We start from the raw sequence: 27,544 nt of genomic DNA, 5'->3' as shown, positions 1-27,544 counted from the left end.
TCAGGGTAGATCAGGCGGGGCCTTGCAGTCATGGTGAGACTTTGCTTTTACTTTGAGTGAGACAGACCGAGGGACAGTTTTGAGCAGAGGAGGGACAGGAGCCGACTTAGGTTCTAACCAGATCCTTTTGGCTGCCATGCGGGGAACGACTGTAGAGGGCAGGGGTGGAAGCAGGGAGACCAATAATGAAGTGAGCGCAGTAATCCTGGTGAGAAGGGACAGGTGAAAGCAATTTTAATCCCTACCAAGTGCCCTCTTTCCTAGACTCCTCCAGATGAGAAACTGAGGCACAGAGAGGTCAAGCCGTGTATTCAAGGTGTCAACTTTAATAATGTAATAGTCAGTTATTTTATCAGCAAAAGTGAGTTTATTTGAGAATAGCGAAACGAATTGCAACTCGGGAAATGCAAGCTGTGGTCTCCCATTGGCAAATCCAGAGAACAAGGGAGAAGTTGCTTTACAGGGGAAAAGGGAGAATTGGGAGGGGCTGTGACAACCAACGAATTCATTGGAGGGTTCCAAAGTCTGGAGGTTTTCCATTGGTTGGGCTGCTACAGTCTCTGATTGGCTGGGCTGCTCAGTTTCTGATTGGTTGGGCCATCATGGGCGGGAGTTTCCTTCCTTCCGCGGGATGGTAAGTAGAGTCACCTTCCTGAGACGGAAGCTTCTCTCTCAGGTTTGGAGCAAATGAGTTCATGGCAGGGCATGAATGCTCCCCCTTCAGGCCTCTGACTCCAATTTTAGCTGAGGTTTCTTTAATTCCACAAAGGTCACACAGTTAATTGGAAAAGGAGCCGGGGCCAAATCCAAGTCTGTCCAACCTCAGCCCGTCTTTCCTCCCCGCTGTGTGGCCTGGGCTGCCTCTGGAGGTGGTGACTGAGCCCCCAATACCAGGGAATCTGAACCAAGGATGGGTTTGTTTCCTGCACAGCTGTTGTATGCGAGGCACAGGGGATAAAACACAGAAGGAGGCAGACACACTGTGTCCTAGTGGAGGAGGAAGGAGTGGAGCACATTGACAGGTATTTATTGAGACCTCCTATGAAGACTGCTGTGAGACCTTAAGAAAATATATTAACCTCTCTGGGGCTCCACTGCTTCTGGCATGAAGTGAGGCTCTCAAGACCCACTTCATGGGGTTCTAGGAGAAGTCTGTGATAATGCATGCCCTTGGCATAGCATTTCCACAAGGGTGGCTTCCCCGCCCCTCCTCCCAAGCTGGGGCCAGAAGGGTCTTTGGAGTCTGAGGAGGCCAGGGGAGTGGCAGGCCCCAGCCTACATAGGACCTTGCATTCCAGGCCATTTCAGAGATGGACAGGAAGGAGAGGCTGGAGGCCAAGAGACTGGGGAGCAGGCTGGGCTGAGGGTCCAGGGGGCAAGGAGGAGACTTGAGCTGGCCGGGGGCAATGAGGACGAAGAGGAAGAGACTGGTGGACTGTGGGGCAGTGGGAGGCAGGAGGGTCACCATGTTGGGCGGTTCTTAGAGTCTCATGTCCTGAGGTCTCCCTAGCAGGGCAGGCCAGGCCAGGCCAGGCCAGGCCCCTTCGAGGAGGCTAAGTACGTCCTTGGCCCGTTGCCTGTTGTGTGGGCCCTAGCTGTGTCCCCTGTTCCTCCTGCTGCTGGTCTCTGCCCCAGTTCAGTTGCCATCTTCATTCCTCTGCTCCAGCCGAGAGAGCAGCATGCCAGACCCTGGATGGGGCATGGGAACAAAATGGGCTCAGAACCCAGGGAGAAAAAACGTCACCCGGGGCCAGATTTAATTTACAAGGTAGGGAAAGAAATGCACAGCTTCTGCTTGGGGACACACAGGAAGATTCAGCCAAGCCAGAATGCGGGCCTCCCTGGCTAGCCTCCATGCTCAAGCGCAGAGACCGGCATTCCCGGTGGGAGGAACTGCAGACACAAAGGCCAGGGGTGCATTTGGGGGCTTTGGCTGGAGCGAGGGGTACATCGGGAAGGAGGGACTGGGCCAGAGCTGTCTCGGGCTGAGGTTCAAACCTCACCTCTGCTCTGTACTTGCCGCGTGGCCTTGGCCAAATCGCTCCCCTTCCCTCAATCTCCATTTTGTTATCTGTGGCCTCCTAACCTGCTGGGAGACCCCAGTCCTCTCCCTTTCGTGCCTTGGTTATTTACTGACTGTTGATGCCCAGTCATTTATTGAGCAACTGATTGTTCTGGGCTCAGAGAGCCAGTGGTGAGATTTGAATGCTATCGGCTTTGAGTGATTTCAGGCTTTGAGAATTTCTAACGTCCCCACAGGGGATTCTAAAGTGCCTGGGGCTGAGAACCACAGAGGCAGCTGAAAGGACATAGCAAGGGCTCTTTGATGGTCCTCCACTTTTGTCCTGGTAACTCCCTTCATTCATTCACACATTCATTCATTCATTCACTACACCTTCAGTCAATATGCTAACACTATGGATTCCACCCTGGCCTCCTGGGGTGGGGCTTGGATCCCCATTTGGAGATTGTAAGTGCTGAGGGGGGTGGTGGGACACCCTCATATATATACATTTCTGCATCCAGTGACTATTTCGGGGATACCCGAAGGATCCAGGATCTTTGCTTTGCTAGCATCTCTGTTTTTCTCTCCCGTAGGCTAGGGAGGAAATTTCTCCCTCAAGGAGCTGTTTTGTTGGTGAGATCAAAGACTAAACTAGCAAGGAACGCTGAAGGGAGCTTCAAAGTCCTGAGCATTTATCAGGAGCCTGGTGCTTAACATACATTATCCCTTTTAATCCTCAGGTAGGCATTAAAACCCTAAGGTTGAGATTACTGTTATCTTCATGTGACAGGTGAGGAAACAGGCTCAAGAGAGGTGAGATCTGCTGCTCTGGGCACAGAGACAGCGTATCTGACCCATCAGAGCCAAGGCCTAGCAACTTCAGCAGCTAATCCGCCTAGTAACTGATGACCTCACAGCTCCACCCACTGGGCTAAATCTGCCTGGCAACTAGTGACATCACTAATTCCCCAGCCTGCACTCAACCTATAGGATAACTGATGACATCACTGAACAATAAAGTAATTACAATGCGCTGAGGGCCTACTGTGTGCCAAAGGCTGTACCAGGCAGCCTCTCCTCTGGGCTCACACAATGCCCAATGTTGCCTCTATTACTGGTATAATGACAATAATTTTAGCCCAGATTTATTGAATGCAGACTAGGAGCCAGGCTCTATTTTAATCATTTTTATTTCCATTGCCTGCATGAAACCCTCCAACTAAACCTATTTTTTAAAAAATTAACAAACACGTATATTGTGCTTACTCCTGTGCCAGGCCCAGTCCTAAGCTCTTTTTAACATGCTCACAACAACCTTCTGAGGTAGTGTTTATTATGCTCCCCATTTGATGGATGTAAGAACTGAGGCACAAGGAGGTTGAGTGAGTTGCCCACGGCCACACAGCTGGCGGAGGTATCCTTCAAACCCATGTATTCCATCTCCAGGGTTAATGCTGTTAACCAGCACACCATGCCATTTCTCCTATTCCCATTTTACAGCCGAGGAAACTGAGGCGCACGAGGAAGCACCAGGTCTCACTGGGCTAGCAAGTGCCAAAACCAGACTGAGCCCACAAGGCCCAGCTCCAGAACCACACTCTTACTCATATCAGTTCCACTTTGGTTACTTAGAAGCAGGGCCTGCAAAGCCTCCACCCCTACCCCTTTGAAGTGACCAGCCCTTCCTTCCCTGTCTCCTTGGGAACAGCCCCCAGCCAGGGACAAAGAGGGCCTTTGCCAGCCGACCATAGATCACATACCAGGTTCCTCCACAGCCTCCTCCAGGCCTGCCTTGGGACACTGCCCTTGGGAAACCCTGGCTGTCTGGGCTGAGCCTCACCTGGGCTCTGCAGAGCCCTCCTGAGACTCCAGGCAGAGGACACAGTTCTCCACCTTTGTCCTTCTGCTGTAAGCCTGAGCCTGGTACCAAGCCCCAGAGAAAGTCCTCACCCCTCAAATCTCCCAAGCTGGTGGAGGCCTTCGGGAAAGACACCGGGAGTGGGGGAGGGTATAGCTCAGTGGTAGAGTATGTGCTTAGCATGCAGGAGGTCCTGGGTTCAATCCCCAGTCCCTCCATTAAAAAAATAAATAAATCTAATGACCTCCCCGCAAACAACAACAACAACAAAACAAAAACAAATTAACAAAATCACTGGGAGAGCCCCGGGCAAGTCGCAGCCCTCAGTGGGCCTCAGTTTCCTCATTAGTCAACTGGGTAGACAAGGAAGAATGACCAGAAAAGGCTTGTGCAAGTCAGCTGGGTTTTCAACCTCACTAGGTCCCACATCTCACCCCCTTTTATTCAAAACAATTGTTTTAGTAGGAAAAGGTGGTTTTTTTCCCCATTCGTTTTATTCATTCATTCATTGAAAGTTTTATTAAAGGAAAACATGAGTGCTGTGCAGAGAGCTTCAGGCAACCGCTCAGCAAATTTTGCAAAGCAGGCAACGCGGTTGAAACTAGCCCCCTCATCAGCCCCCACCCCCCAAGGCCACCCCGCCTTCTAATAGTGTAGGTTACTTGTCCCTCCGTTTGAATGTCCCCTCATTGGAATCATATCCTCCGGGACATCCTGTGTTTCCGAGTGTCATCTGTGTGGTCACACCCCAGCCTTCTTTATGTAACAGAATATTTGTAAATCCCCTTCGCTATCCTGAAACTAAATCCACAGACAATATGACCCACTTACACACACATAATTTTTTCTTCCGGCTCAAAGTACTGTGATAAGTCTACCATAAAGGACCACAAATGTTAAGTAGTACGGTGTGGCGGCCAAGACTGGGCGGATCCAGGTTTTGTGGGGCCTGAAGCTTATCCGGTTTCAAAGAGGTTCTCTCTGAGAAAAAAGATCAGTACGTGTGACTGCAACATGAGGTAGTGGGAATGTTTGTTTAGAGTGAGAAAAGAAATGACAGCGAGTTGTTTCGCTTTGAAAGCTGGCAAACACTCCACATATTCCAGAAAAATAACACACCAGCTTCTGGCTTCAAACCTGTCTCCTCTTCCACCCAAAACTTTTGGTTCCAGGTGCCCTTGGACAGGTGATAGGGTAATCTGACCTCGGACCCCAGCCTTCCGGTCATTAAGCCCAAGAAATGCTCCTGGAAGCACTTCCTGTACCCAGCCAGCTCCCCATCCCAAAACTATACACAGACGTGACCACAGACCTGATCACTGTCCCACGCGAGCCCAGTGAAATGTATCCCCAACTCAAGTTCTCCTTACCCAGGTCCCCAACATCCCTATCGCTCTCCCACGCCACAGACAGAAGACCCCGGGAGAGCATGCGATTAAACAGATGAGCCATCGGATTAAACGGATGGCTCCTAAAACGTCTCACTTTGGAAAATTTTACTTACGTGTACGGCTATATGAACCCATTGCAGGGGTTTTGGAAAAGCAGCTTGAGTGAGGGGCTGGAAGCTTAAGGCTGTTTTAGCTTCCCGGGGACTCTACATCTGGGCTCTGCTGCTCTGTGACTGCCTAGGAAGGGTGACTGCTTGGGCCTTGGTTGCCCCGTTTGTAACGTGGGTGGTGACTTGGTGTCTTCCTTGAGGGTTGGGGTGAAGAGTAGATGTATGGAAAGCGCTTAGCCCCCCTCGGCAGATGGGAGGTGCTGCATGCCCCGCCAGCGGTGTAGCTTTAGGCAAGCCACTCAACCTCTCTGTGCCTCGCTTTCTTCATCCAGAAAATGGGGAGAATAAGCATCGTCACCTCATAGGATTGTTAGGGGTGTTAATAAATCATCCTCACTTTGTGGATGAGGAAATGGGGTGCAGAGAAAGTTCCTTGTCAAGGACCCGCTAGCAAGTGGGGGCAGCCCTCACTGCCCTCCCTCACCTGCCCTGAGATTCCTCCGCCACTTTTTGCCGCCACGTGTCCCGGAGGCCTCCGCTGTGAAGCTGGACCCTGTGCAGGCTCCTGGAACCTTGAAATCTGCTCAGTCACAGGCCTTTGGTCTCTCACCCTCCCAGGGGTGACCTCGGTCCTAACCTCCTCCCCAGTCCTCACGGTGTGTCCCCCACCCTCCTACAGCCAGAATTTGTCGGGTGAATACTTCAGGTATAAAGGCATCCCCTTCCCCGTTGGCATCTACTCACCTGAGAGCATCAGCATCGCAGAGAACGCAGATGTGCAGGATGACGACATCTTTATTGTCACCTACCCCAAGTCAGGTAACTGCTGGGCCGGGGCAGGGAGCGGGGATGGTGCTAGGGAGTGTTGGGGTGGGTGTGGGACAGAGGATGAGAAGGGCACAATAGGGAAAATGGAAAGAGGAAAGCAGGGAGGAGGTTCTGAAGGCGCCTTGGGGGGCTCAGGACCAGGGTGAGCTTGGCCTTTGCACTGGCTGGTTCTCCGCCAGGAGGCACCCTTCCCCCAGATCCCTCCCTTCCCCTAGGCTGGCTCACCGTCCCAGGGGTGCCTTCCCTGACCTTTCTGGCTAAAATAGCATCCCCATCCTGTCCTTCTCTACCCCTTAACTCCCCTCATACTGTTCTGCGCTGCCAGCCACTATGTTATATTTTCATTTGTTGATTTTGTCTCTGGTTTCCTCAATACAACACGGCTCCTTGATCACTAGTGTAGTCTTTGAGCCTGAATAATAAATGCCTGGCACATATTCAATAAATATTTGGGGAAGGAACTCTTTTTTTTTTTTTTTGAGGTACTGTGGATTGAACCCAGGATCTCATCTTTTGAATGTATCATGTTTTTGAAGTTCATCCATGTTGTTGCCTGTGTCAATATTTCATTCCTTTTTATGGCTAAATAATATTCCATGGTATGGGTGTACTGTATTCTGTTTAGTCATATAAACAATCAGTTTTTTTCCACTCTTTTACTCTTATGAATAATGCGTGTAGGAACATTGACATACAAATCTGTCTGTGGATGTGTTTTCATTTCTCTCGAAGTTCTATGAGTTTTGATAGACAAAGTCATAGAACCACTACAATCAAGATACAAAACAGTTCCATCCCCCCCAAAAAAAATTCCTTCACACCCCTTTGTGGTCAGTTCCTCCCATTCATCTGTTGAAGGAACTTTGTGTTGTTTCCACTCTAGGGTGAGTATGAATATGGCTAGTCTGAAGCTTTGCATACAAGTCTACACATGGAAATATATTTTCACTTGATCTTGGGTAAATACTTAGCAGTGGGATCGCTGAGTTTACGGGAAGTACATATGCTTAACTTTATGAGAAACTGCCAACCTGGTTTCCAAAATGGGAACCATCCTGCATTTTTTACAAGCTGGTTTACCATCTTGCCTTCTCACTGGCAATGTGGGTGGGTTCCAGGTGCTCCACTTCCTTGTCAGCACTTGATAATGTCAGATTTTTTTAAAAAGCCTTTCTAACAGGTGTATTCTAGTATTTCGTTGTGGCTTGAATTTGCACGTCTCTAATAGCTAATTATGTTGAGCATCTTTTCATGGACTTATTAGCCATCATATATCTTCTTTGGTAATGTATCTGTACAAAACATTTTTTGCCCTTTTCAATTGGGTTGTTGGTCTTCTAATTATGGGGTGTTGACAGTTCTTTATACAATCTGAGTCCACATCCTTTATCAGATATGCCTTTTGTAAGTATTTTCTCCAAGTCTGTGGCTTGTCTTTTCATTCTCTGTTCAGTGTCTTCTCGGAGCAAAAGTTTAAATTTTTGATGAAATCCAACAGCCAATTTGTTCTTTAATGGATCAGACTTCTGATGTCATGTCTAAGACATCTTTTCCTAAACTAAGGCCAATGAAGATGGCCTTTATGTTTTCTTCTAGAAGTTTTATAGTTTTAGATTTCACACTGAAGTCTCTGATCCAATTTAAGATAAACTTTATATATGGCATGAGATATATATCAAGGTTCTTTGTTTCCATATGGATGTCCAGTTATTCTTTTAGTTGTTTTTTTTAAATTTAAAATGTATTAATTAATTTCTCTCTTAGAAAGTAATATATTCATGGTTCAAAATTCAAAAGGTACAAAAGGTTTACTCTGTAAAATCTCTCTCCTCCCACAGCCACTAGTAGTCCCCATGTATCCTTCCAAAATTTGCATGTACAAGCAAAAATGTACATAATTTTTTAAACTTTTTTCCCACAAAAGTTAACACGTGATACACACCATTCTGTGTCATGGTTTTGATTGGTTTTGCCTTATATTTTGACATCATCCCATCTGAGAACTGTAAACAAATAGCTTCCTGTTGTTGGTTTTGTTTTGTTTTGTTTTGTTTTTTTACAGTTCCATAGTATTCCATAACAGCTGTACAAGAATTCTTGTTTAACTAGTTCCTTCCTGATTAGGATTTACTAGTTTCCAGTCTTTTACCTTTATATACAATGCCACATCTTGTACATGTATCATTCGCACACATTTGCACTTACCTGCAGAACAAACTCCTAGACATGGAATTGCTTGGTTAAAGGCTCTGTGCACTTGCAATTTTAATGAATATAGCCAAATTTCCTTTCATAGAAGTTGTGGAAATCTGTTCCCCAAACAGCAGACTTTGTTTGAAACAGCTTTGGAGCTAGACTGTAGTGATATTTGCACAATAATGTGAATGTACTTAATGCCATAGAATCGTACTCTTAAAAATGGTTAAATTGGGGGGAGGGGTGGGTATAGTTCAGTGGTAGAGTGCATGCTTAGCATGCACAGGGTCCTGGGTTCAATCCCCAGTATCTCTGGTTAAATTGGTCTATTTCGTTTTATGTATATTTTCCACCCACCTACAAAAAAAGAATTATTAACTGGTAACAGGGGATTATACAGGCAGAGCCAATACAAAGAGCAGCTGCTCCCTCTAGGGCTGAAGAAAAGCGCCCAAGGAAATTTGCTGGGGGGTTGGCGGAGGCCTAAGTGCCACTGGTGTCCCCTGCACTGCTGGCCGCTGTCCATCACAAGAGCCAGCCCGGAGAAGCTCAGGAGAACAAGGAAGAGATAGCCCATCCTTCTACAGGGTTCCTCTGGCGCCCTCTACTGACAAAGATTAACATTGCGCTAGCTGGCAAGGGAGAAATGTTTCCAGGGTCCAGCTCCAACGTCACAAAACCCGCCAATCCAGTGCGGATTTGGAGCTGAGAGGCAATACACTGAGAACTGGCACAGGGTAGCTGTTAGAATCCAAGGCAATAGAATACTAATTCCAAGTGATTAAACAAAAAGAAAAAATTTAAAAAGAAGAAGAAAAAAAATTTCAAGTGATCATTAACATTATTATTATTTCTCATCTAACCTGCCAGTAGTCTCCTAGAATCTGGACCTATGAACTGGGTCATTAATGAGGTCTCTTCCTTCTGTGTGGCGTTTGTGGCTTCCCACAGAAATCAAGGTGTTATTTCCAACCAGGGGCAGTGAACAGAGCTGAGGTTTTAAGTCTAGACACCTAGATTCAATTCCAGTTTCCTCTATGTATTAACAGAGGGCTTCTGTCCTAATACATAAGCCTTAGAATCTCAGAAGCTGAACCCAGTAGTTTATTTCTCATTCCCATAAACTCCAACTGGCGCAGGATGGATGCAGGGAAGTCGGGGAAAATCTATGCAGTCTCCAGCATCCCAGCTCCTTCCAACTCATGGCTCTGCCATCCCGAGGAGCCCCAGTTTCCACTGGCATCTCTGCATCCAGCCAGCAGAGAGGGGAGGGCGGGTGTCACGTGGCAGGTGTTTATGGGCCAGGCCTGGAAATGTCTGCACATCGCTGCAGCCTGCACTTCCTTGGCCAGAACCCAGTCACATGGCCCCACATGTAGCTGCAGGGGAGGCTGGAAAAATGCAGTCCCATGATATTCCCGGTAGGGAAACGAAATGGGGATGGGTGGACAGCTAGCCAGTCCCTGCCACCTGCCGCTTCCTAGCTCTGCTGCCTTGGCTGGCAACTTTGTTTCTTTGAGCTTCAGTTTCCTGCTTCTAAAATAAAGATAACCAACTCTAAGGGGGCGGAGGATGGAGGGATAAATTAGGAGTCTGCGATTAACATATACACACTACTATATATAAAAGAGATAAACAAGGGCCTACTGTATAGCATAGGAAACTATATTCAATATCTTGTAATAACCTATAATGGAAAAGAATATACATATATATGTATCTGAATCACTTTGCTGTATACCTGAAACTAACACAACATTGTAAATCAACTCTACTTCAATTAAAAAAAAAAAAAAAGATAACCAACCCCTGACTTCTTTGCTGGTTTTAAGAAATCTGTGCAATAAAATAGGTAGCAAATTATGCAATAAATGCAGCCATTACGCTTTTGATTATATCCTTCTCTTCACCCCTCCCCACTTCTGATTAATGTGCCCAATTTCTCCTGACAGGCACCAACTGGATGATTGAGATCATCAGCTTAATCCTCAAGGATGGGGACCCCTCTTGGATTCACTCAGTACCCATCTGGAAGCGGTCACCCTGGTGTGAGGCCATCATGGGTGCCTTCAGCCTCCCTGACCAGCCCAGCCCCCGCCTCATGAGTTCTCACCTCCCCATCCAGCTCTTCACCAAGGACTTCTTCAACTCCAAGGCTAAGGTGATGGAGGAAGGACGGGTGTTGGGGGAGGGGGCTTAACTAACTGATGAACTTAGCACATCCTTATTGAATACCTACTATGGGCCTGGCCCTGATCTAGAACAGCAGTAAATACACACACAAGAACACCTGCCCCGTGAGCCACATTTTAAAGCGGACAGGCAGTGAACAGATGGCCTACATAAGGAAAATATTTAACACGTCCAAGGCGATAAATTCACAGTGAGAAGGGGGAGAGGGTAGGACTAGAGTTAGGGGTGGGGATTTCAATGATAAATAGGGTGGTCATGGAGGCCTCAGTAGGAAGGTGTATTTGAGTAAAGACCTGGGAGGTGAGGGAAAGAAGCCAGTGGGATGTCTGGGGAAAGAACATTTCAGGCAGAGGCAAGAGCAAGTACAAAGGCCCTGGGGTAGGTATGGCATGCCTGAGGCCCAGCAAGGAGGACTATGTAGTTGGATCCAAGTGAGAAAGGGGGAGAGGAGTGGAGATGATGTCAGGGAGGTAAGAGGGGCCAAAATGTGCAGGGCCACGTGGGCTTTGGTGGGGAGTTTGCTTGTCTCTGAGTGGGACAGGAGCCAGGGGAGAGCTCTGAGCAAAGGAGAAATGGAGCCAATTTAGTTTTTTACATGTGCCCTCTGGCTGCAAATTGGGAACAGACCGTTGGGGAGAGGGCAGAAGCAGTGTGCTGGTGAGGAGGCCATAGGCTATGTGGAAGGGGGTGATGGAGGTGATCAGGGTGATGGCCATGGAGGTGAAGGCAAAGGGCTGGGTTTAGGGGTGTATTTTGAATGTGGAGCCCAGAGGCTTTGCTTGGCAGATGGGATGTGGGTGTGAGAGAAACAGATGAGTCAAAGGTGACGGCAGGGGGGTTGGCTTAAGCAGCTGGGAGGATGGGGCCATCATCAACTGAGATGGGGAGGTTGGGGAGGAGAGGATCTGGGGGGAGATGGGGAGCTCTGCTGTGACCCATCGACGTCCAGGGGGAGGTTGCCAGTGGGCAGCGAGATAGACAAATCTGGATTTGACAGGACGGATGTAGGCTGGACGCATCTATTTGCAATCTGTTGAGATATGCATATATGGAGAGAAAGACAAAGAGACAGACAGATATACAGAGACAGAGAAATTAAAGCCAGGAGACTGGTAAGATCACCAAGGAAGGATATGAGTGCAGACAGAGAAGAGACGGCTACTGCAATCTTGGGGTCCCCAAGACCACTTTCAGACTCAGTGATTCGCTAGATGGATTCACAGAACTCAGCAAAGCTGTCATACTCACAGTTACAGCTTATTACAGAGAAAGGGTAAAGATTAAGTTCAGTGAAGGGAAGAGGTGCCTGGGGGAGCATCCAGGAGAGACCAGGCACCAGCTTCAAGTTGTCTCTTACAGTGGAGTCGCATGGACCGTGCTCGGTCCTCCAGCAGTGACGTGTGACAACACGCACAGAGCATCACCCACCAGGGAAGCTCACCCGAGCCTCCGTGTCCAGGGTTTTTGTTGGAGGTTTAGCCATGTAGGCATGGCTGACCTTGGGCTTGGGGAAGGACATCTCTGATGGGGCTGGAGTAGGGTTGGTTGTGGAATCTGAAGCTGGTAAACAGATCAGAATGCCAGGCCCAGGGGCCAGGACTCCACCCTGGGCACTGGAGAGCCAAGGAGGGCAGGGTCAGCTTCTGGTGTTGTGTGGAGGCTGGGAGGCTGGGGAGGAGGCTAGGGTGGGAGTCTACGCAGGAAAGAATGAGGCTGGGGTCTTGGCTTTGGGAATAGGCAGGAGAGGAGGCTGCCTTTCTCTGTTGGTCAATAGCCCTCACCGGGATCTCCCCCACCCTGAACCCCATGCCTTCCTCCTCTTCTCTTTATCTCCTGAAGCCAAACTGTGCCTCCACCTGGTCTAGAAACAGTCCCTCTCTATTCCTAGAACATAGTTGGAAGGAACTCTCTCCATCCTGTGGATTGATCTGAGCTCCCGTTAACTGGGAAGTCCCTTGAGAAGTCTAGCTTGAGTCCTTCCTGCTGCAGGATCAGGAGAAAAAGGGCATGCAGCTTGCTGGGCTGACATCTCTCCTCTTCCCAACACCCACGCACAGGTGATCTACATGGGCCGGAACCCCCGGGATGTTGTGGTTTCGCTCTATCACTATTCCAAGATTGCCAGGCAGTTGAAGGACCCTGGCACGCCTGACCAGTTCCTGCAGAACTTCCTCAAAGGCGAAGGTGAGGACTGGGGCAGAGTGAGGTGGGGGACCCCCTGGTAGACCCAGATGGGAAGAGGGACAGAGGAGGGATGGGTAGGAGACAGAAAAAAGAGACAGAGAGATAGAGAGACAGAGATACCGGGCATTATAAAGAGCAATGGAGACAGAGAAGAGACCAAGAGATTGAGAGAGAAAACAGAGACAATAAGATACAGAAACGGGGAGAAAGAACCAGAGAGAGATTGAAAGACACGGAGGAAGCAAGAGAGAGAGAAATGGAAACGGAGAGAGACGGAATCAGAGAGACACAGCAGGAGACAGAAGGACACGGGGAGCCCAATGTAGGGGGCTTGGAGGGAGGCCTCCAGCTGGGAGAGGCCAGGCCTGGGGCCACATGGGACAGGCTGGGCTCCTCTGAGCCCCAGCAAAGGGGGGCCAGCTGCCCGCCCCTCACCCCACCTGCCCCTCTGCCCGCAGTGCAGTTTGGCTCCTGGTTCAACCACATTAAGGGCTGGATTCGGATGCAGGGCAAGGAGAACTTCCTGTTTATCACCTATGAGGAGCTGCAGCAGGTGATTCCCCAACCCCCACCTCAGCCCAGCAGCCCTATTACCCCTCCCCTCCTCATGCCCGCCAGCTTCCCTTCCGGTAAGACAAAGAGCTGAGGAAAAAAAGGTGAGTGGGGAAGGAGGAGGCAGCGGGAACAGCCAGTGCAAAGCCCCTGAGGAGAGCATGTGCTTAATGTATTTCAAGGAGAGCAGAGGCCACCGCCGTGGCCAGAGCCGAGGTTGGGGGTGCTGGGAAGTGAGGGCAGAGAGGGGATGGAGCCCACAGTGAGGACTCCGGCTTTTCTCTGAGTTGGTGGAAGCCCCAGCTGGGCTCTGAGCAGAGGTGACAGGATAAATGGGACAATGCAGAACTGTGATACGTGGGAAGTGATGATGGTTTAATGATGGTTGTGACCTGAAATGTGGAGAGAAGCAAAGGAAAGAAACAGCCTTAGGAGTCAGACAGGGAGCCTATCTGGACCCCATCGAACATCCTGGGGGCAGGTACCCTGGGAGAAAGAAACTTTCCTGCTAGGGCAATCAGGGAGGACTGCCTAGAAGAAGGGGCCATACAGAGTGCCTATGGCTTTACCCAGGCAAGGAGATGCTGGGCTTCTAGATGGACCAGTCCACAGTAAATGTGTCCAACTGTTCTACGTTCTTAACAAAGATGTGTCCTGAGATGCTGAGAACTTAAGAGGCTCTCAACACATTCCTTCACCAACATTCCCAGACATTCTCTTCCCATGTGTGCATTTCATGCATTTTTGTACCCTCCTTTCTGTCTGTGCTTTTTGCAGCCTAAAGAGCCTGGATTTTGGTGTTGAAAAAGCTGTTAAAATCTTTTTTTAAAAAATGTTTATAGTTTCTTTTTTATTTATATTCTTTTTTATTGAAGTATATAGTTGATTTACAATGTTGGTAGTTTCTGGTGTACAGCATAGTGATTCAGTGATAAATATATATTCTTTTTCATATTCTTTTTCATTATAGGTTATTATGAGTTATTGAATATAGTTCCCTGTGCTATACCGTAGGATCCTGTTGTTTAAAATCCTCTTAAAAATCTCTCAGAGCCTCAGAAGTCTCATCCTTAACATGGGTGAAAAATGCTGGAGCAGAGGGTTGTTGTGAGGTCCACAATATCGGGCACTGGCGTATTATAACCATCTGACAAGCTATTGCAAACAGTTAGTATAGTGAGCAAAGTAAGAGTGATTAGGTACTGAGCGAGGGCCTATCTGATTAGTAATAGCCCCAGTATCAAACGTTTCAGCCTCTCTGACAGATGTCAGGCACCAAATGCTGCACACAAATGATTTGGTTTAACCCTGTAATCGGTGAGGTACAGATTAGATCAAACAACATGAAATGCCCGTATTTAACCAGTTTCGAGCTGCAAAAAAAAAAAAGATAATTTTCTATGCTTCACCCCAATATTGTTATTGCCCCCATTTTATAGAGGAGGAAACAGGGAGGTTATAACCTAGAGAGGGTAGGGGTCTTCCCTGTGGGCCCTGTGGGTTTTTTTTCCCCACCCTCGTAAATCTCTTTTGATGGAAAGATCCAGAAAATATTTCAGCACTACCCCTCCCCCTCTCTTTTCCATCAAGCTTTATTCTCCAAACCCAAAACTGGGTCACGCAGCCTGACAGAGTTTCTGGGCTGCCCCTGGGTGTGAGGAACTGCCAACATGTTTGAATTTCTGGGACACCTTAGTTGTTCAACAGGATAAAGGGATGGAGGCTTATGAAACCAAGAATGACCTGGAAAATCGGGGCCATGGGGTTGGTGGAGCTGACCGGTGCCAGGCGCTGCATATTAGGGAAGGCAGCAAGATGGAAAGGAGGATGTGGGCTTTGGGGACTCAGATCTGTTTTCCTCCTTGGCTGTGTGACCCTGGACAAGTGTCTTCCCCTCTCTGAGCCTCCATTTACCTACTCGGGTATTGACACCTCTCTGTAAGGCTACTGGTAGGTCCGATGGCAGGTATTCATGAGGGGGTTGGACTAGAGATTGGTACACAATAGGCGCACAATCCACAGTGACTTTCCAACCTGAAAGAGGGTGATTCTGCATAAGATGCTGAACTGACCTCCGCCCCCCTGCTGTGACCTCTGACCCAGCCCCATCCCTTCCCTCCCTACAGAACCCTCCAAAACCCTAAACTGCAAAACCCCTCAGAGGTCATGGCCCAACTGCCTGGCTTGGAGGTGGGGAAACTGAGGCAGAGGCAGAATCACCCAGATTCCAGATCTGGGTTGGGACTCAGGAATCCAAACTCTGGGACTAAAGTTTCTTTCTCACCTGGGGTCCCCTTCCTCCACTGACTCATCCCCTGCCCCTTCTCCCCTGTCCCCAGGATCTCCACAGCTCCGTGCAACGCATCTGCCAGTTCCTGGGCCGGCCGCTGGGTGAGGAGGCGCTGGAATCTGTCGTGGCACACTCGGCCTTCAATGCCATGAAGGCCAACACCATGTCCAACTTCACGTTGCTGCCGCCCAGCCTGCTGGACCAGAGCCATGGTGCCTTCCTCCGGAAAGGTGTGAGGACTCGAGGGCTCCAAGGCTCATGAGACCTCTGCCTGGCTGTGTGGCTTGGCTAGTTACTTAACCTCTCTGGGCCTATTTCTCTAGCTCTCACATGGGGTGCTGGGAGCAGAACTGCATTTATGGGATCACTGTGGACCCGGGATTGACTCTGCACACAGGGCTTGGCAAGGGGCCTGTCGTCCCAGGCCCACCACACCCAGAGAGCTCTAAACTGGAAGAAGACACTTGAGTACGTTTTCTTCATAGCCAGCTCCAAACCACTATGAGGCTATTTCAAGTCTTCGTGAACCCTTCTTAGCATTAACGTTCACCCCAGAAATACTCAAGTGTTGGATTCAGGGTGAGGGTGGAAATGTGTTAGTTTCCTGTTCCTGCTGTAACCCAATACCACCAACTTAAGTGCTTAAAACAACACATGTTTGTACCTTATGGTTCTGGAGGTCAGAAGTCCAAAATCAGTCTCACTGGGACAAAATTAAAGTGCCAGGAACATATTCTTTCTGGGGGCTCTAGAGGAGAATCGGTTCCCTGCCTTTTACAGTTTCCAGACCCGCCTGCATCTCTTGGTTTGTGGCCCCTTCCTCCATCTTCAGAGCATCTTCTACTCTCTGACTCTGACCCTCCCTCATCCTCTTATAAGGATGCTTGCCATTAAATTGGGTCCACCCAGATAATCCAGGGTCTTCTCCACACCTCAAGATCTTTAACTTAAATCACATCTGCAAAGTGTGATTTATCAGGTCACATATTCATAGGTTCCAAGAATTAGGTCTTAAACATCTTGGTCGGGAAGTGGGTATTAACCCACCACAGGGAGCCCCACCCCCAGACCTCACTCAGGGTGTCTTGTAACATGCAGTGTGGGGATCTGCTAAAATTCAAAATACTGTGATCTAAATTACTTTGGCCCCAAGATTCCAGGCAAGGGCTGGTACCTCAGATTATCCTCCTGTGAGATCAGAAACCTAAGCCTCAGAGTGCTTGATCCGGGGCACACAGAACCAGCAGAGCCACGCCCTTTGCCTGATTAATTGCTGGGAGGATTAAAGAGTGAATCCCAGCCAATCTTCATCATGATGCCTGGTATCCACTGAGTGCTGGGACAGCACTGATTCCCAATGCCAGAGCAATAAATGGAGGTAAGGTAGGGCATTGCAGGAGTGCTGGAGCGAGGAAACCCTGCTCTAGCCAGGGAGCAGAGGGACAGGTCACAGTCAACCTATCCTTGTAAGAAGGTGAAGGAGGGTCAGCGTCAGAAGGTAGAAGATGCTTTAAAGATAGAGGAAGGGGCCATGAGCCAAGGGTTGCAGAAGGATCTGGAAACTGTAAAGGCAAAGGTTGGGAGTGTGTGCAGGAATACTAGATGGGGAGGCAGATATTCTGGGTAGAGATTTAAGAGATCCGTGCAGGAAGGTGAGAAGTCTGCTGGAGGGTTGAGTAGGGTGGGGCGGGGTGGGGGGGGGGAGGGAATGGTGGCCGGGGGTCTGTCCATTGTTAGTCATCATCAGAGGAGGTAAAGGGGCAAAATGGAGATGGGGGGCGGGGGAAGGTCAGTGCTTCTGGCAAAGGGAACATGGGCAAAGCCCGGGAGGTGGGAAAGAGGGTGCTGGGATGTTGGGGGCGAGGGACGATGCTCCTCACCTCGGCCTCCCTCCCTCCCCTCCAGGGGTGTGTGGTGACTGGAAGAATCACTTCACGGTGGTGCAGAGCGAAGCCTTCGACCGCGTCTACCGCGAGCAGATGCGGGGGCTGCCGACCTTCCCCTGGGACGAGGCCCCTGAAGACACCAGCCCGGACCCCGACCCCAGCCCGGACCCCAGCCCAGCCCCAAGCCAGGCCTCTGAGCACCCCCACCCGTCACCCTAAAAATAAACACATCCCTCCTGCCCGGGCTCAACGATGCGCTGTGGAGGTGGCGTCCCGGCGGCAGGGGGCGCGCGAGGGCGGGCGGGGCGCCGCTGCGGACCGCGGAGGTTCTGGCGAGGACCCCTTGGGGGCCACCCGAGGCCTGGGGAGGACGAGGTCCTCTAACCCACCTGGCACGCTGGTGGAGTCTGTGACTCAGAAGTCTCGCCCAGAGGCAAAGGTAGGGCAGAGAGGCCAGCGCTGGGCACCCGACTCCCCCAGGGTGAGGGTGCTGCGGCCGCGACTCCTGGATCCTTGGGGGAGGAGGGGGCTGGGGACCTGGACTCCTGGGCCTCCCACTAGGCTGTGGAAATGCAAGTTTCTGGCATGAAGCAGCTTTATTCTAGGCAGAGGTAAAAGGCAGCCCCAACAATTCACCCGCTGGTGCCCACAAAACAGTCCCAGCTCCTGCTGGGTCCCTCTCCACGGCCTTGGCCTGTTCCCCAGCAGGTGTGTCCTCACCGATTTCCAGTCCCTCCCGATTCAGCGCGGCTCCCTGGATGGGGCTCTCTCCTCTCCCCGGCCAAGCTCAGTTTATCCTCAGCTCCTGAGCACGGTGGGTGCAGAAGTTTCCCCTTTGTCTCAGGGACTCCCCATCTTCACCCCACACAATTCCAGCCTGGGAGCCACTCAGCCAGGCCTGTCCTCAGAGAAGTTCTGATCCAGCCGGAAAAGGATGTGTGCTGTTCTAGCTCCCAGCCAGAGGAGACTTTCTGCCCATTTTCTAGGCTGTGACACTGAGGTCTAGAGTGGGCACTGGGGCTTGCCCACGGTCTAGAACAAGTGAAAAAAAACAAAAACAAAAATAAAACCCCTTTCCACTTCCCGGACACTGAGGCCAGAAGCCTTGTCCAAGGCATGATAGCAAGGCTAGGGGCTTCAAGTGACAGTTGTCCAAATATCCTGAGACAGGCCAGTCCCATTTGGCTTTGGCTTCTGTCAGGGCCACCCCTGGATTCCTGGCTGGGCGGCCTGGTCTGGCTGCCGAATGCCTCTGGGTTCTGGAAGTTTGCCTGCAGCATCTTTACCAAGCCTCCTTTGGGTCGGGGACAGATAGTGGAGGCGGCGGGCAGGGATGGGGGACAGGGTGCTGCCCCAGGGCTGGGACCAGGCCAACGGACGGGAGTCTGCCTCACCCCAGGGAGCCCCTCCAGTGCCCCGCTGCCTCATCAGGGCCTTGGCTGGGGTGTCCTTGGAGCCCCGGGACTTCTTGTGCTGCGGAGGGAAAGAGAGGGAGGTGAGAGGAGGCTCTTGGGGGCCCAGAGCTGGAGCAGAGAGACGAGGGTGAACAAGGATGGAGAAGGTGGTTAGGGAGAAAGGAGAGAAGGAAGGTGAGACAGGAAGGCGAGAGATGACACAGGAGGGAGGTGAGGGAGAACGAAGGGTGGGGTGAACTCCACGGGGAGGCGAGAAGACCCCTGAGTCTCCAGAGCCAGGAAGGAAGTGAGCAGGAAGGCTGGGGACCCCCCAGACCTACAGAGGGGGCAAGGAGCTGTGTCCCCTTGGGCATGTTTGCAGCTGGGAAGGAACAGGAAGCAGCTGGCACCTGTGTGGGGGGAGCAAATATTTGCCAAGGGAGGTGATGCTGGGTGAGGGCGGCTCAGGATCAGGTAGAGGTAAGGACCTTGCCCCTGCCCCTCCCTTGGCACAGACTGAGGGAGGCGATTCCTGGGACATTTCTTGCTCAACCTCGGAAGAGGCCTTGAGCTCCCAGTTAGATGAGGAAACAGACTCAGAGGGCACAGCTCGCTAAGAGACTGACCACAAGTCTGCCTGCGTCCAGGGAGGGTCCACTGGTTTCTCCACAGCCTGCTTTACTGCTGGGGATACTGATGCCCTGCCCAGGGTCCCCTAGAGAGTTGGGGCAGGCTGTTAGAACCCCAGTGTCTAAGCAGCTGAGCTCCCCTAATTCCCTCCCCAACACCCCAGGACACTCAAATCCAGGAAGCCAACAAGCAGAGCATTTAAAAGCCCTGCCTGAGAGGCAACCAGGGCTGAGTTCTGATTCCTCCCTGGTGCCTCAGTTTCCCCATCAGTGAAAGGAGTGGATGGAGAGCTGTAATCACACCTACCTCGTAGGGTTGTGGCAAAGGTGAAATTTAACCACCTCAGTGAAAGCGCTTGGCCTGGAGCCTGGCACGTGGCTAGGAGCCCACAAAAGATCGTTGCTTTGACCTTGAGCAAGTTCGGCTCAACCTCTCCCAGCCTCTGCTTTCCCAGCCATAAAACTGAGCATGAACATTGCCTCACTGACCTGGGATAAGGATGTCATGAAGGCAAAATAAATTCCATTTGGGGGAATTTATGATAATGATGATGATTCTAGTTCGTTCTACCCTTATTGACTCCTCCTCCCAAGCAAACTGAGGATAGGGACAGTCACTCAGCCCACATCCTTGATGAGAACACTGAGGTTCAGAGAGGGCAAGTCTCCACCCTTCACCCACCCTGGGCTCTCAGAGTTGGAGAATCATGCCAGGTTTCATGCCCAGGGCTCATGAGGTCTCTGCCCCTGCAACCCAGGGCTCCCCTGCCCAGCACACAGTATGGGTACAGGAAGTGGACGATGCAGTTATGAACAGAAGTGAGCAGTTTTGCTTTTCCCTGCCCCTACACAGGGCCAGGCACGTGGCAGGCCCTCAGATGCCTCCATCCTCTCTCAGCTATTCTCTCTCAGACCAGCCACCAGGTCTCACCTCATTGTCACCGTCACTGGAGCCTGACAGCTCGGACAGGCGGCTCAGGTCCCATAGAGAGCGGCTGGGCCGGGCCGGGGGGCCACTGGGGGTCCGGGTGCGCTGTACGCTCCTCAGGATGTCGCTGAGAGCTGGCCCTGGCATGGCTGGGTTCTCCTGCCGGTCCTCCTTGAAGACCCGGCAGGCGGCCAGGCGCTGGGCCAGCGAGCCATCAGGTAGTGGTGGCGGCAATGCGGGGGCCATGGAGCGGCGGTGGGCCACACGGTGCGGGCTGTGTGCCAGCTGCAGCTCCCCCGGGGCTCTGACAAAGGGTCCTGGGGTGGGCGCGGGCGGGAGTGGCCAGGAGGCCGCATACAGTGTCCGGAACTCACGGCTGAAGTCATCGGCAATCTCACCGGTCAGCAGAGTCACCAGGCCCCGGTGCAGGCGTGAGTCACTCCATGTGAAGCTGAGGGGCACAGATTAAGGGGTCAGGATCTCCAAGTGGTCCCAGAGGCCTGACCCAGCCCCCATCACCTCCAAGTGGTCCCAGGGCAGGCTGTGTGACCTCAGGTAAGTCCTGCCACCTCTCCAGCCTCAACATGCCCCTCTGTAGAATGGGAACAATGAAGTACCTACCCCAGAGGGTTGATGTGAGGACATGAGTTAAGGTACTTAAATTATCATCCGGAATCAGACTCGAGTTTAAACCTGGGCTCAGCCCCATCCCCACCGAGAGATGCCTCTGTTTCCCTCTCTGGAAAGAGACAGGATTCCGACACTCTCAGGGACTGTTTTAAGACTTGGCTGCTTCCTATAATGACAGCCATTTATTAAGTACTTGCCATGTGCCAGGCTCTAGGTGCACCTGCTCCCTGCCTCAGTTTGCTCATCTGTAATATGGAGCTAAAACATAGGAAGATTAGAATGAGAGGACATGGGGTCGAGCACAGTGCCCAGTAGGTGCCCAGCACCAAAAACCTGTGGGCCGTGGTCAGCTGCACCCTTAATATTCCTGTGATCATAGAGGTTGTGATTTAAAGTCCCTAGCACAGGTCTTGGCCCACGGCAGGTGCTCGGTAAATGCCGTCTTTGGAATTAAGTGAACCTGGGCTCTAGTCCTGGCTCCGGGGACCTTGGACATGCCACTTTCCCTTCCTGAGCTTCGGTCTGCCCATCTGAAAAAACCCTGCTCACCCTGGGCCGTGTATCTTGTGCCTTAGCAGCTACAGCACCCAGCAGAGAGGACAAGTGCGGCCGGGATGGTGAAGGTGGGTTTGAGCATCCTTACCTTGGCGGGGAGGCGGTGTCCTCGCTCCCTCCCAGCCTGCCCTGGAGATTGTGACACCCCTCCCCCACCTATGACCTCATCCCCAGAGCGGCCAGTGGGAACCCTAGAGGGTCTGTGAGGTCACCCCATTCCGCTCCACAAAGACTCCTGACGGGCTGCAGCCACTGGCTCGTCTCTGTCCCGGGGGAGTTTCTGAGACCCGAGGACTTGAGAGCCGTGGTCACAACGGCGCTCCTGAGAGGGACACGGAGCATTGGGAACTGAGGACACGCCGGGTGCTGACCCTGGGAGACCAGAACCAGGGGCAGAAGTCTCGTGGGCGTGAGGAGTGTCATTCAGCAGTTCCAGGAGGTCCAGGAAGCCCACGGCCTGGCTTGGGCACCGTCACCGCCACTAGGCCACCATGGTCCTTGGCTGGCTGCTGCTTCTGGTGACAGCTCTGCCCCCAGGTACGACGGGCGCCAAGGACTGCGTCTTCTGTGAGCTGACCGACTCCTTGAGCTGCCCCGGTACCCACATGCGCTGTGGCGATGACGAGGACTGCTTCACAGGCCGTGGGGTGGCGCAGGGCGCTGGCCCCATCATCAACAAAGGCTGCACGCGGGCCACTTCGTGCGGCCGCGAGGAGCCCGTCAGCTACATGGGCATCACCTACAGCCTCGTCACCAACTGCTGCACCGGCCACCTGTGCAATGGGGCTCCCAACCCCACAGGCAGCTGGATGGCGGGGGCCACCACTGGCCTGGCGCTGGGCATGCTGCTGCTGCTGCTCCAACATTTGCTGTGACCTACCTGGAGGGCAGGGCTCAAGACTGGTCTCCCGGCTCCACTGCTCCCCATGCCCCCTGCCTCCACCCCCTTCCCCCATTAAATGGCCAGAGGCCCTGGACAACCTCTTGTGGCCCTGGCCTCATCCATTCTAGGGTTGTCCACCAGAGCCCAGTGCTTGGCGAAGCATCCTCTGGCCTGATTTAGTGGTGGGGACCCGTGCCCAGTGGGTTCGGCTGGACTACTGTATTTTGTTGGTTCTAAGACGCGTATCTTTTCACATTTTCAACAAGAAGCTTCCTTGCTTTAGTGGCACCTTAGAGTTGATGAAATATGGTTAAAAAAAAAGTAATAATAATAATAAATGACAGCTGACATTCATGGAGCACTTCTTATGTTATATGCCAGGCACCGGTATCTCACTGAATCTCCAAGTGAAGCTGGGATGGTAGGTTCTCTTCAAAACCTCCCAGTCTGGATGCTGGTGGCTCTCCAAGTGTGGTCCCCGGACCAGCAGTGGCAGGATCAATGGAGAACTTGCCAGAAATGCCAATTCTTGGGCCTCATACTAGGCCGGCTGAAGAGGGGTAGGGCCCAGAAATCAGGGTTTTAACAAGTCATCCAGCTGATTCTGAAGCCCAAATCTAGAGCAGTGGTCATCAGTTGGGCACTTCTGCCCCTCAGGGGGCAGCTGCAATGTCTGGAGACACTAGGTTGTCATAACTGGGGAAGGGGAAAGCTACTGACATCTCCTGGGTAGAGAGCAGGGTTGCAGGTCAGCCCAGGAAAGCCCCCCACAACACAGAATCACCTAGCCCCGAATGTGAGTAGTACCTCTGCTGAGAAACCTTGCTCTAGAGGCACTAACGATATCATCCCACAGTGGCGAGGGGGAAACTGAGGCACAGAGAGGTGAAGCCAGTTGCCCAAAATCACACAGCTAGGAACTGGCAGAGCAAGGATTCGACCCCAAGCCACCCAGCCCTGGACTCCAAGCGCCCCACCACATGCTGCTCTGAGGACACTGGAAGTAGCTATTTTCACACTGTCCAGATGGGAAACTGAGGTTTGGGGTGTGGGAGGCACCCGCCCAAGGTCATGAGCTAAGAAGTCATGGAGCCAGGTTCCAGGGACCACAAATAGAGCAGAGGAGGGAGATGAAATGGTCGGAGGGCCAGGCCATTTGTACCCTGGCTCTGATTTTTTTTTTTAATAGATGCTCAGAGAGGTGGAGTTACTCACCCAAGGCAGAGCTAGGACTCCAATCCAGGTCCCCCTGGTTCTGAAACTCCTACATCCTAATTGTGGGCCCAGTTTTCCAGATAAGGGAACACATAGTCAAAGAGACAAAGACTTACCCCTAGGCCACTGAACAGCCCAGCACCCAGCCAATGCCAGCTCGTTCTGCTCCAGGACACCTACTCTCCGGGGCCGGGTGTTTAGACCCATTTTACAGATGAGGAAAGAGTCTAGAGAAGGGGATGCCACCTGTTGCCTGAACATGCTGAGGGAGAGCTAGGGACAGGAGACCGGTGGCATGGTCGGGGGGAGCCGCACCTGTAGGATCCTGAGACGACCCTCTCGCTGTCCAGCAGCACAAACTTCTCCCGAACATTGCCGCTCACCTGCCGACCACAGCGGCTCTGGAAACTGCAGCCCCGTACAACTCGGATGTCCAGGTTCTGGGGTGGGGAAGGCATACCCCCTGCTCAGGCCGACCCCACAAAGCCCCGCCCAGTGCCAAGGGCTCAGGACGCCTCCAGACCTGGAGATCCTGGCCTCTACCTGGGTGGCCCATGACTCTCTGGAAGGGTCTGTTCCAGCTTCCCCAGAGCCTCAGGGTATCTTGGAAATACCCCTAACTCAGAGGGACCGCATGGGGAGATCCCCCCGCTCCCCATGCCATGGGCATCAGCTCTCAAGGGACCCTCAGCTGGCATCCACCTCGATGACCCAGGACCCCATGGAAGGGTCTGGCCCAGCTGCCCCCAGTGCTCCCAGACACAGGCCAGGCCCCTACCTCAGTGGCCCAGGGGTTCACCTCCATCTGCTGGGCCAGTGTCAGGAAGGCAGGCAGCTGCTGACGGTCCAGGAGCAGGTAGACGGGCACCCGGCGGCGTGTGGCTGCATCCACCAGGTCCGAAAGCAGGTCTGGGTCAGTGAAGATGTCCATGACTACAGCCACCAGCTGGGGGGGTGGGGAAGAGGGGCTGTGGTGGAGCCTGGGGCCCAGGGGACAATCTGAGGGTGGGGCTCTGGGGATGAGGTGCTATGGGGGCTAGGGGTTTAAGGGCCCAGGCTCTCTGTGGGATGTTTAGGGGGGCTGAGGGGGAGACCCCCAGACACGCACTGCTGTTCATGCAGCGCCTATGTGTGAATGAGAAGAAAACAGCCAGCCCTTCCTTGAGATCCTGGCCTCTAACTGCTGGAAAGCTGTCATCACAAATCACACATCTGCAATGGTGAATGGTGTCCCCTGAGTTGTGACACTACAGGGCAGCCCTGCTCCAGGGGTCAGGGGCTGGAGGCCCCCACAGGGCACTGTGGGCAGCTGCACACCTGGTCCTCAGGAGCACCCAGCATGCCGGGTGGGAAGGGATGACATGCCAGGCCACCAAGGAGAGCTCTGTGAACCAGAGGATGCTGAGAGCTTAGATCTTGTGCGCAGAAAAAGGTAGTGGAGATAAACTCCCACTCACTGGCCAGAAGGCCTTGGTTCAAATCCCCACTCAGCCACTTACAGGCAAAAGACAACTTCCCATGTCTGTTTCCCCATCTCCTCAATGGATACATTAAGTCTCAACCTAATGGTGCCCTCCTGAGGATTATGGAGGTTAAGCCATATAAAGCACTTAGCGTGGGAGCAGAAAAAGATAAATTGCTAAATAATGAATAGGCTGGGAGTGGGGAGAATATAGCTTAGTGGTAGAGTGTGTGCTTAGCATGCCTGAGGTCCTGCATTCAATCCCCAGTACCTCCACTAAATAAATAAATAAAGTGAACCCAATTACCTCCCCCACACACAAAGTTTTTAAAAAAGGCTGGTAGAGTGCATGCTTAGCGTGCACAAGGTCCTGGGTTCAATCCCCAGTACCTCCATTAAAAATAAAGAAATAAAAATAAAGAACAGGCTGGGGGGATGCAGGGGAGATGTCTGGACCCTCCCTGGAAGGAGGCGGGGTAGGGTAGATGGCCAAGACCAGGGTGGGTCATATTTAGTTCCAAGGGGCATGGATGCCTAAGGCACCCAGGTCTTGGGGAGAAGGTGGAATATGCTAGAATACACCACATCTAAGAGGGTGAGGATGAGATCCCGGAAGTGTGGATGCCCAGGTCCTAGGGGCTGGGAGGTGTGGACTTGCAAGTTCCAGGAGGGCCTGGCTCATGCCAGGGGACGTGCTCTCACTCACAGGTGAGGATGACGGGGTCTGGGGAAGGGACACCAGGCCCCCGAGGCCCCCACCTTGTGGGCGGCCTGGATTTCCTGGCGCACCAGCTCCTTGAGGGATGGCTGGCCCTCACCAGGCGGCTGAGTGTACAGCTGTGCCCGGGTGATACCCTTCCAGGCCGAGTCCTCCGGCCAGCCCAGCCGCAGCATGGGCACTGGCTCCTCCGACTGTCCAGGCCAGTAGGTCAGGCTGCCCAAGTCCCCGTCAGCAGTGGTGGCTCCATCAGCTGCCCTGCCAGACTCCTGCTTGGCTGCTGTCCAGTCCTCGGCTGCCGCCTCCAGGCCCCGGACCTCATCTCCACTCAGGAAGGGCCGCAGCCCCTCGCGCTGCAGGCAGGCCTCGAACGCGTCTGCGCCCTTGCTCAGCAGAGCCTCCAGCGCCAGCCGCTGGCCCTCGGAGTACAGGAAGCTGGGGCTGGCCTCGGTGAGGGGCAGCCCCCCAGCGCCCGACTCCGTTCCTTCCAGTGCCGCCAGCTGGGAGGCCGCCATCGGACCACTCAGGTGAGAGGACGGTGAAGCTGGGTGTCCAAGGGCTTGGCTGTCTCTGGTTACTTACCATCTGGGGTTCAGACCAACAGACCACCAGCCATCTGAGCGTCCTGCCAGCCTCTGAGGGTCAGGCTGACCATCTGACACCGTCTCCAACTAGCTGCCCATCTCTGCTACACGACACGACCTCCAACTCTAGCCCACTGGCTCTACAATGCCCCAACTGACCCTGCAGCTGGCTCAGGCTGACCCCACTGCCATCTCCAGGTCACAGGCTGTCTGCTCGTCTCTGTCCCTGATTAAAGGCAGGGCGGGCTGCCTGTTTGCCCCTGGCCAACGGCACATCAGACTAACCCTCTCTGGATGTTTCTTCGTCTAGAAGACACTAATTGCTTCCAACTGACAAGCTCAGTATCTGACTGCTGGGAGGAGCTCCCAGCTGGCTCCGTTCAAATCTGTTTCTCCCGACGACCGACCTGGCTCACCAGCTCTCACTGGCTGACCATCCTGGAAGCCCTCTCTGGATCTCCTCTCTCAGCCGTGGAAGAACACACTCCAGCCCTGTCTTGGCATCACCCCTCCCCAGCTGGGGAACTAGGTCAGTCTCCTCTGGGTTGAGGACTCTGCTCCCCAGACCTTCACACCCACTCGGGCTGCCCCAGTGGTGGATGTCCTCGGAGGGGGTTTCATTACGATGGAACCGGCCCATCTACATTGAGGACACGACTAACTAGCCACTGTTCCTCAGGCTACTGCCCCTGCCTGTCTCCCGGGCCACCAGTCGTCTCCGTCTGTCCTACAGTCGGGACTGCTACCTTAATCCCATTCTCTCCTGTTATCAGACCACCCATTTATTCCTGGCCAAGGACCACTCCGCATCCCTTCTGGTCCCCTTTCCAAGTTGCCCCCTTGAGGCTCCTGACCCAACCTCTGGTCTGTGGACCTTGTACCCCTGCAAACCAGCAGCGCCTCCTTCCAACCCCAGCACCCAGGGAGCTCCTTTCCTCCAGACCAGTGTCCAACCCTGCAAAGAGAAAGGAGAGGAAAAGCCAGGCCGTCTCCTCTCCCTCCCGTCCCCCTCAGCTTCCCCAGCACATCCAGGTCTCCATCCCTTTCCCCTCC

General features: G+C 52.6%; 3 protein-coding genes across 4 annotated transcripts in view; 2 read left to right on the top strand and 1 right to left on the bottom strand.

Moving 5' to 3' along the window:
- Nucleotides 1–17,746, top strand: part of SULT2B1 (sulfotransferase family 2B member 1) — a 34,518-nt gene extending 16,772 nt beyond the window's left edge. Inside the window, exons 2-7 of the mRNA XM_032485640.1 lie at nucleotides 6,044–6,183; nucleotides 10,341–10,549; nucleotides 12,639–12,765; nucleotides 13,224–13,318; nucleotides 15,657–15,837; nucleotides 17,513–17,746. Of these exons, the coding sequence (XP_032341531.1) occupies nucleotides 6,044–6,183; nucleotides 10,341–10,549; nucleotides 12,639–12,765; nucleotides 13,224–13,318; nucleotides 15,657–15,837; nucleotides 17,513–17,712 (952 nt within the window). The 3' untranslated portion in view covers nucleotides 17,713–17,746. The remainder of the gene's footprint in view (nucleotides 1–6,043; nucleotides 6,184–10,340; nucleotides 10,550–12,638; nucleotides 12,766–13,223; nucleotides 13,319–15,656; nucleotides 15,838–17,512) is intronic.
- Nucleotides 17,747–17,886: 140 nt separating this feature from the next.
- Nucleotides 17,887–27,444, bottom strand: FAM83E (family with sequence similarity 83 member E). 2 transcript variants are annotated; one of them, XM_006194443.2, is made up of 5 exons: nucleotides 25,949–27,444; nucleotides 24,506–24,673; nucleotides 24,043–24,167; nucleotides 20,448–20,895; nucleotides 17,887–18,966 (listed from the first exon to the last, which is right to left on the bottom strand). In XM_006194443.2, the coding sequence occupies exons 1-5, from the start codon at nucleotides 26,420–26,422 to the stop codon at nucleotides 18,691–18,693; spliced, it is 1,491 nt and encodes a 496-aa protein (XP_006194505.2). In that variant the 5' UTR covers nucleotides 26,423–27,444; the 3' UTR covers nucleotides 17,887–18,690. The 2 variants fall into 2 exon arrangements, with proteins under 2 accessions (XP_006194505.2, XP_032341530.1); XM_032485639.1 differs by having other exon boundaries at nucleotides 24,527–24,673.
- On the top strand, nucleotides 21,770–22,768 carry SPACA4 (sperm acrosome associated 4). The gene has a single exon (XM_006194439.3). It carries the CDS (start codon nucleotides 22,121–22,123, stop codon nucleotides 22,502–22,504), a length of 384 nt encoding a protein of 127 aa, XP_006194501.1. The 5' UTR covers nucleotides 21,770–22,120; the 3' UTR covers nucleotides 22,505–22,768.
- Nucleotides 27,445–27,544: the final 100 nt, after the last annotated feature.

The sequence above is a fragment of the Camelus ferus genome, chromosome 9, assembly GCF_009834535.1.
Source record: "Camelus ferus isolate YT-003-E chromosome 9, BCGSAC_Cfer_1.0, whole genome shotgun sequence".
NCBI lineage: Eukaryota > Metazoa > Chordata > Mammalia > Artiodactyla > Camelidae > Camelus > Camelus ferus.
Note: the sequence above shows the minus strand (reverse complement) of the source record. Positions and strands in the feature narration are given on the sequence as shown.

What these genes read in the sequence shown, in the direction of transcription:
- SPACA4 (XM_006194439.3), top strand. Translation starts at nt 22,121, where the DNA reads ATGGTCCTTGGCTGGCTGCTGCTTCTGGTGACAGCTCTGCCCCCAGGT.
- FAM83E (XM_006194443.2), bottom strand. Translation starts at nt 26,422, where the DNA reads ATGGCGGCCTCCCAGCTGGCGGCACTGGAAGGAACGGAGTCGGGCGCT. An exon ending in TGAACCCCTGGGCCACTGAG is followed by an intron (nt 24,168 to 24,505) that starts GTAGGGGCCTGG and finishes TCCCCACCCCAG; the next exon opens with AACCTGGACATCCGAGTTGT. An exon ending in CCAGTGACGGTGACAATGAG is followed by an intron (nt 18,967 to 20,447) that starts GTGAGACCTGGT and finishes TTCCCTCCGCAG; the next exon opens with CACAAGAAGTCCCGGGGCTC.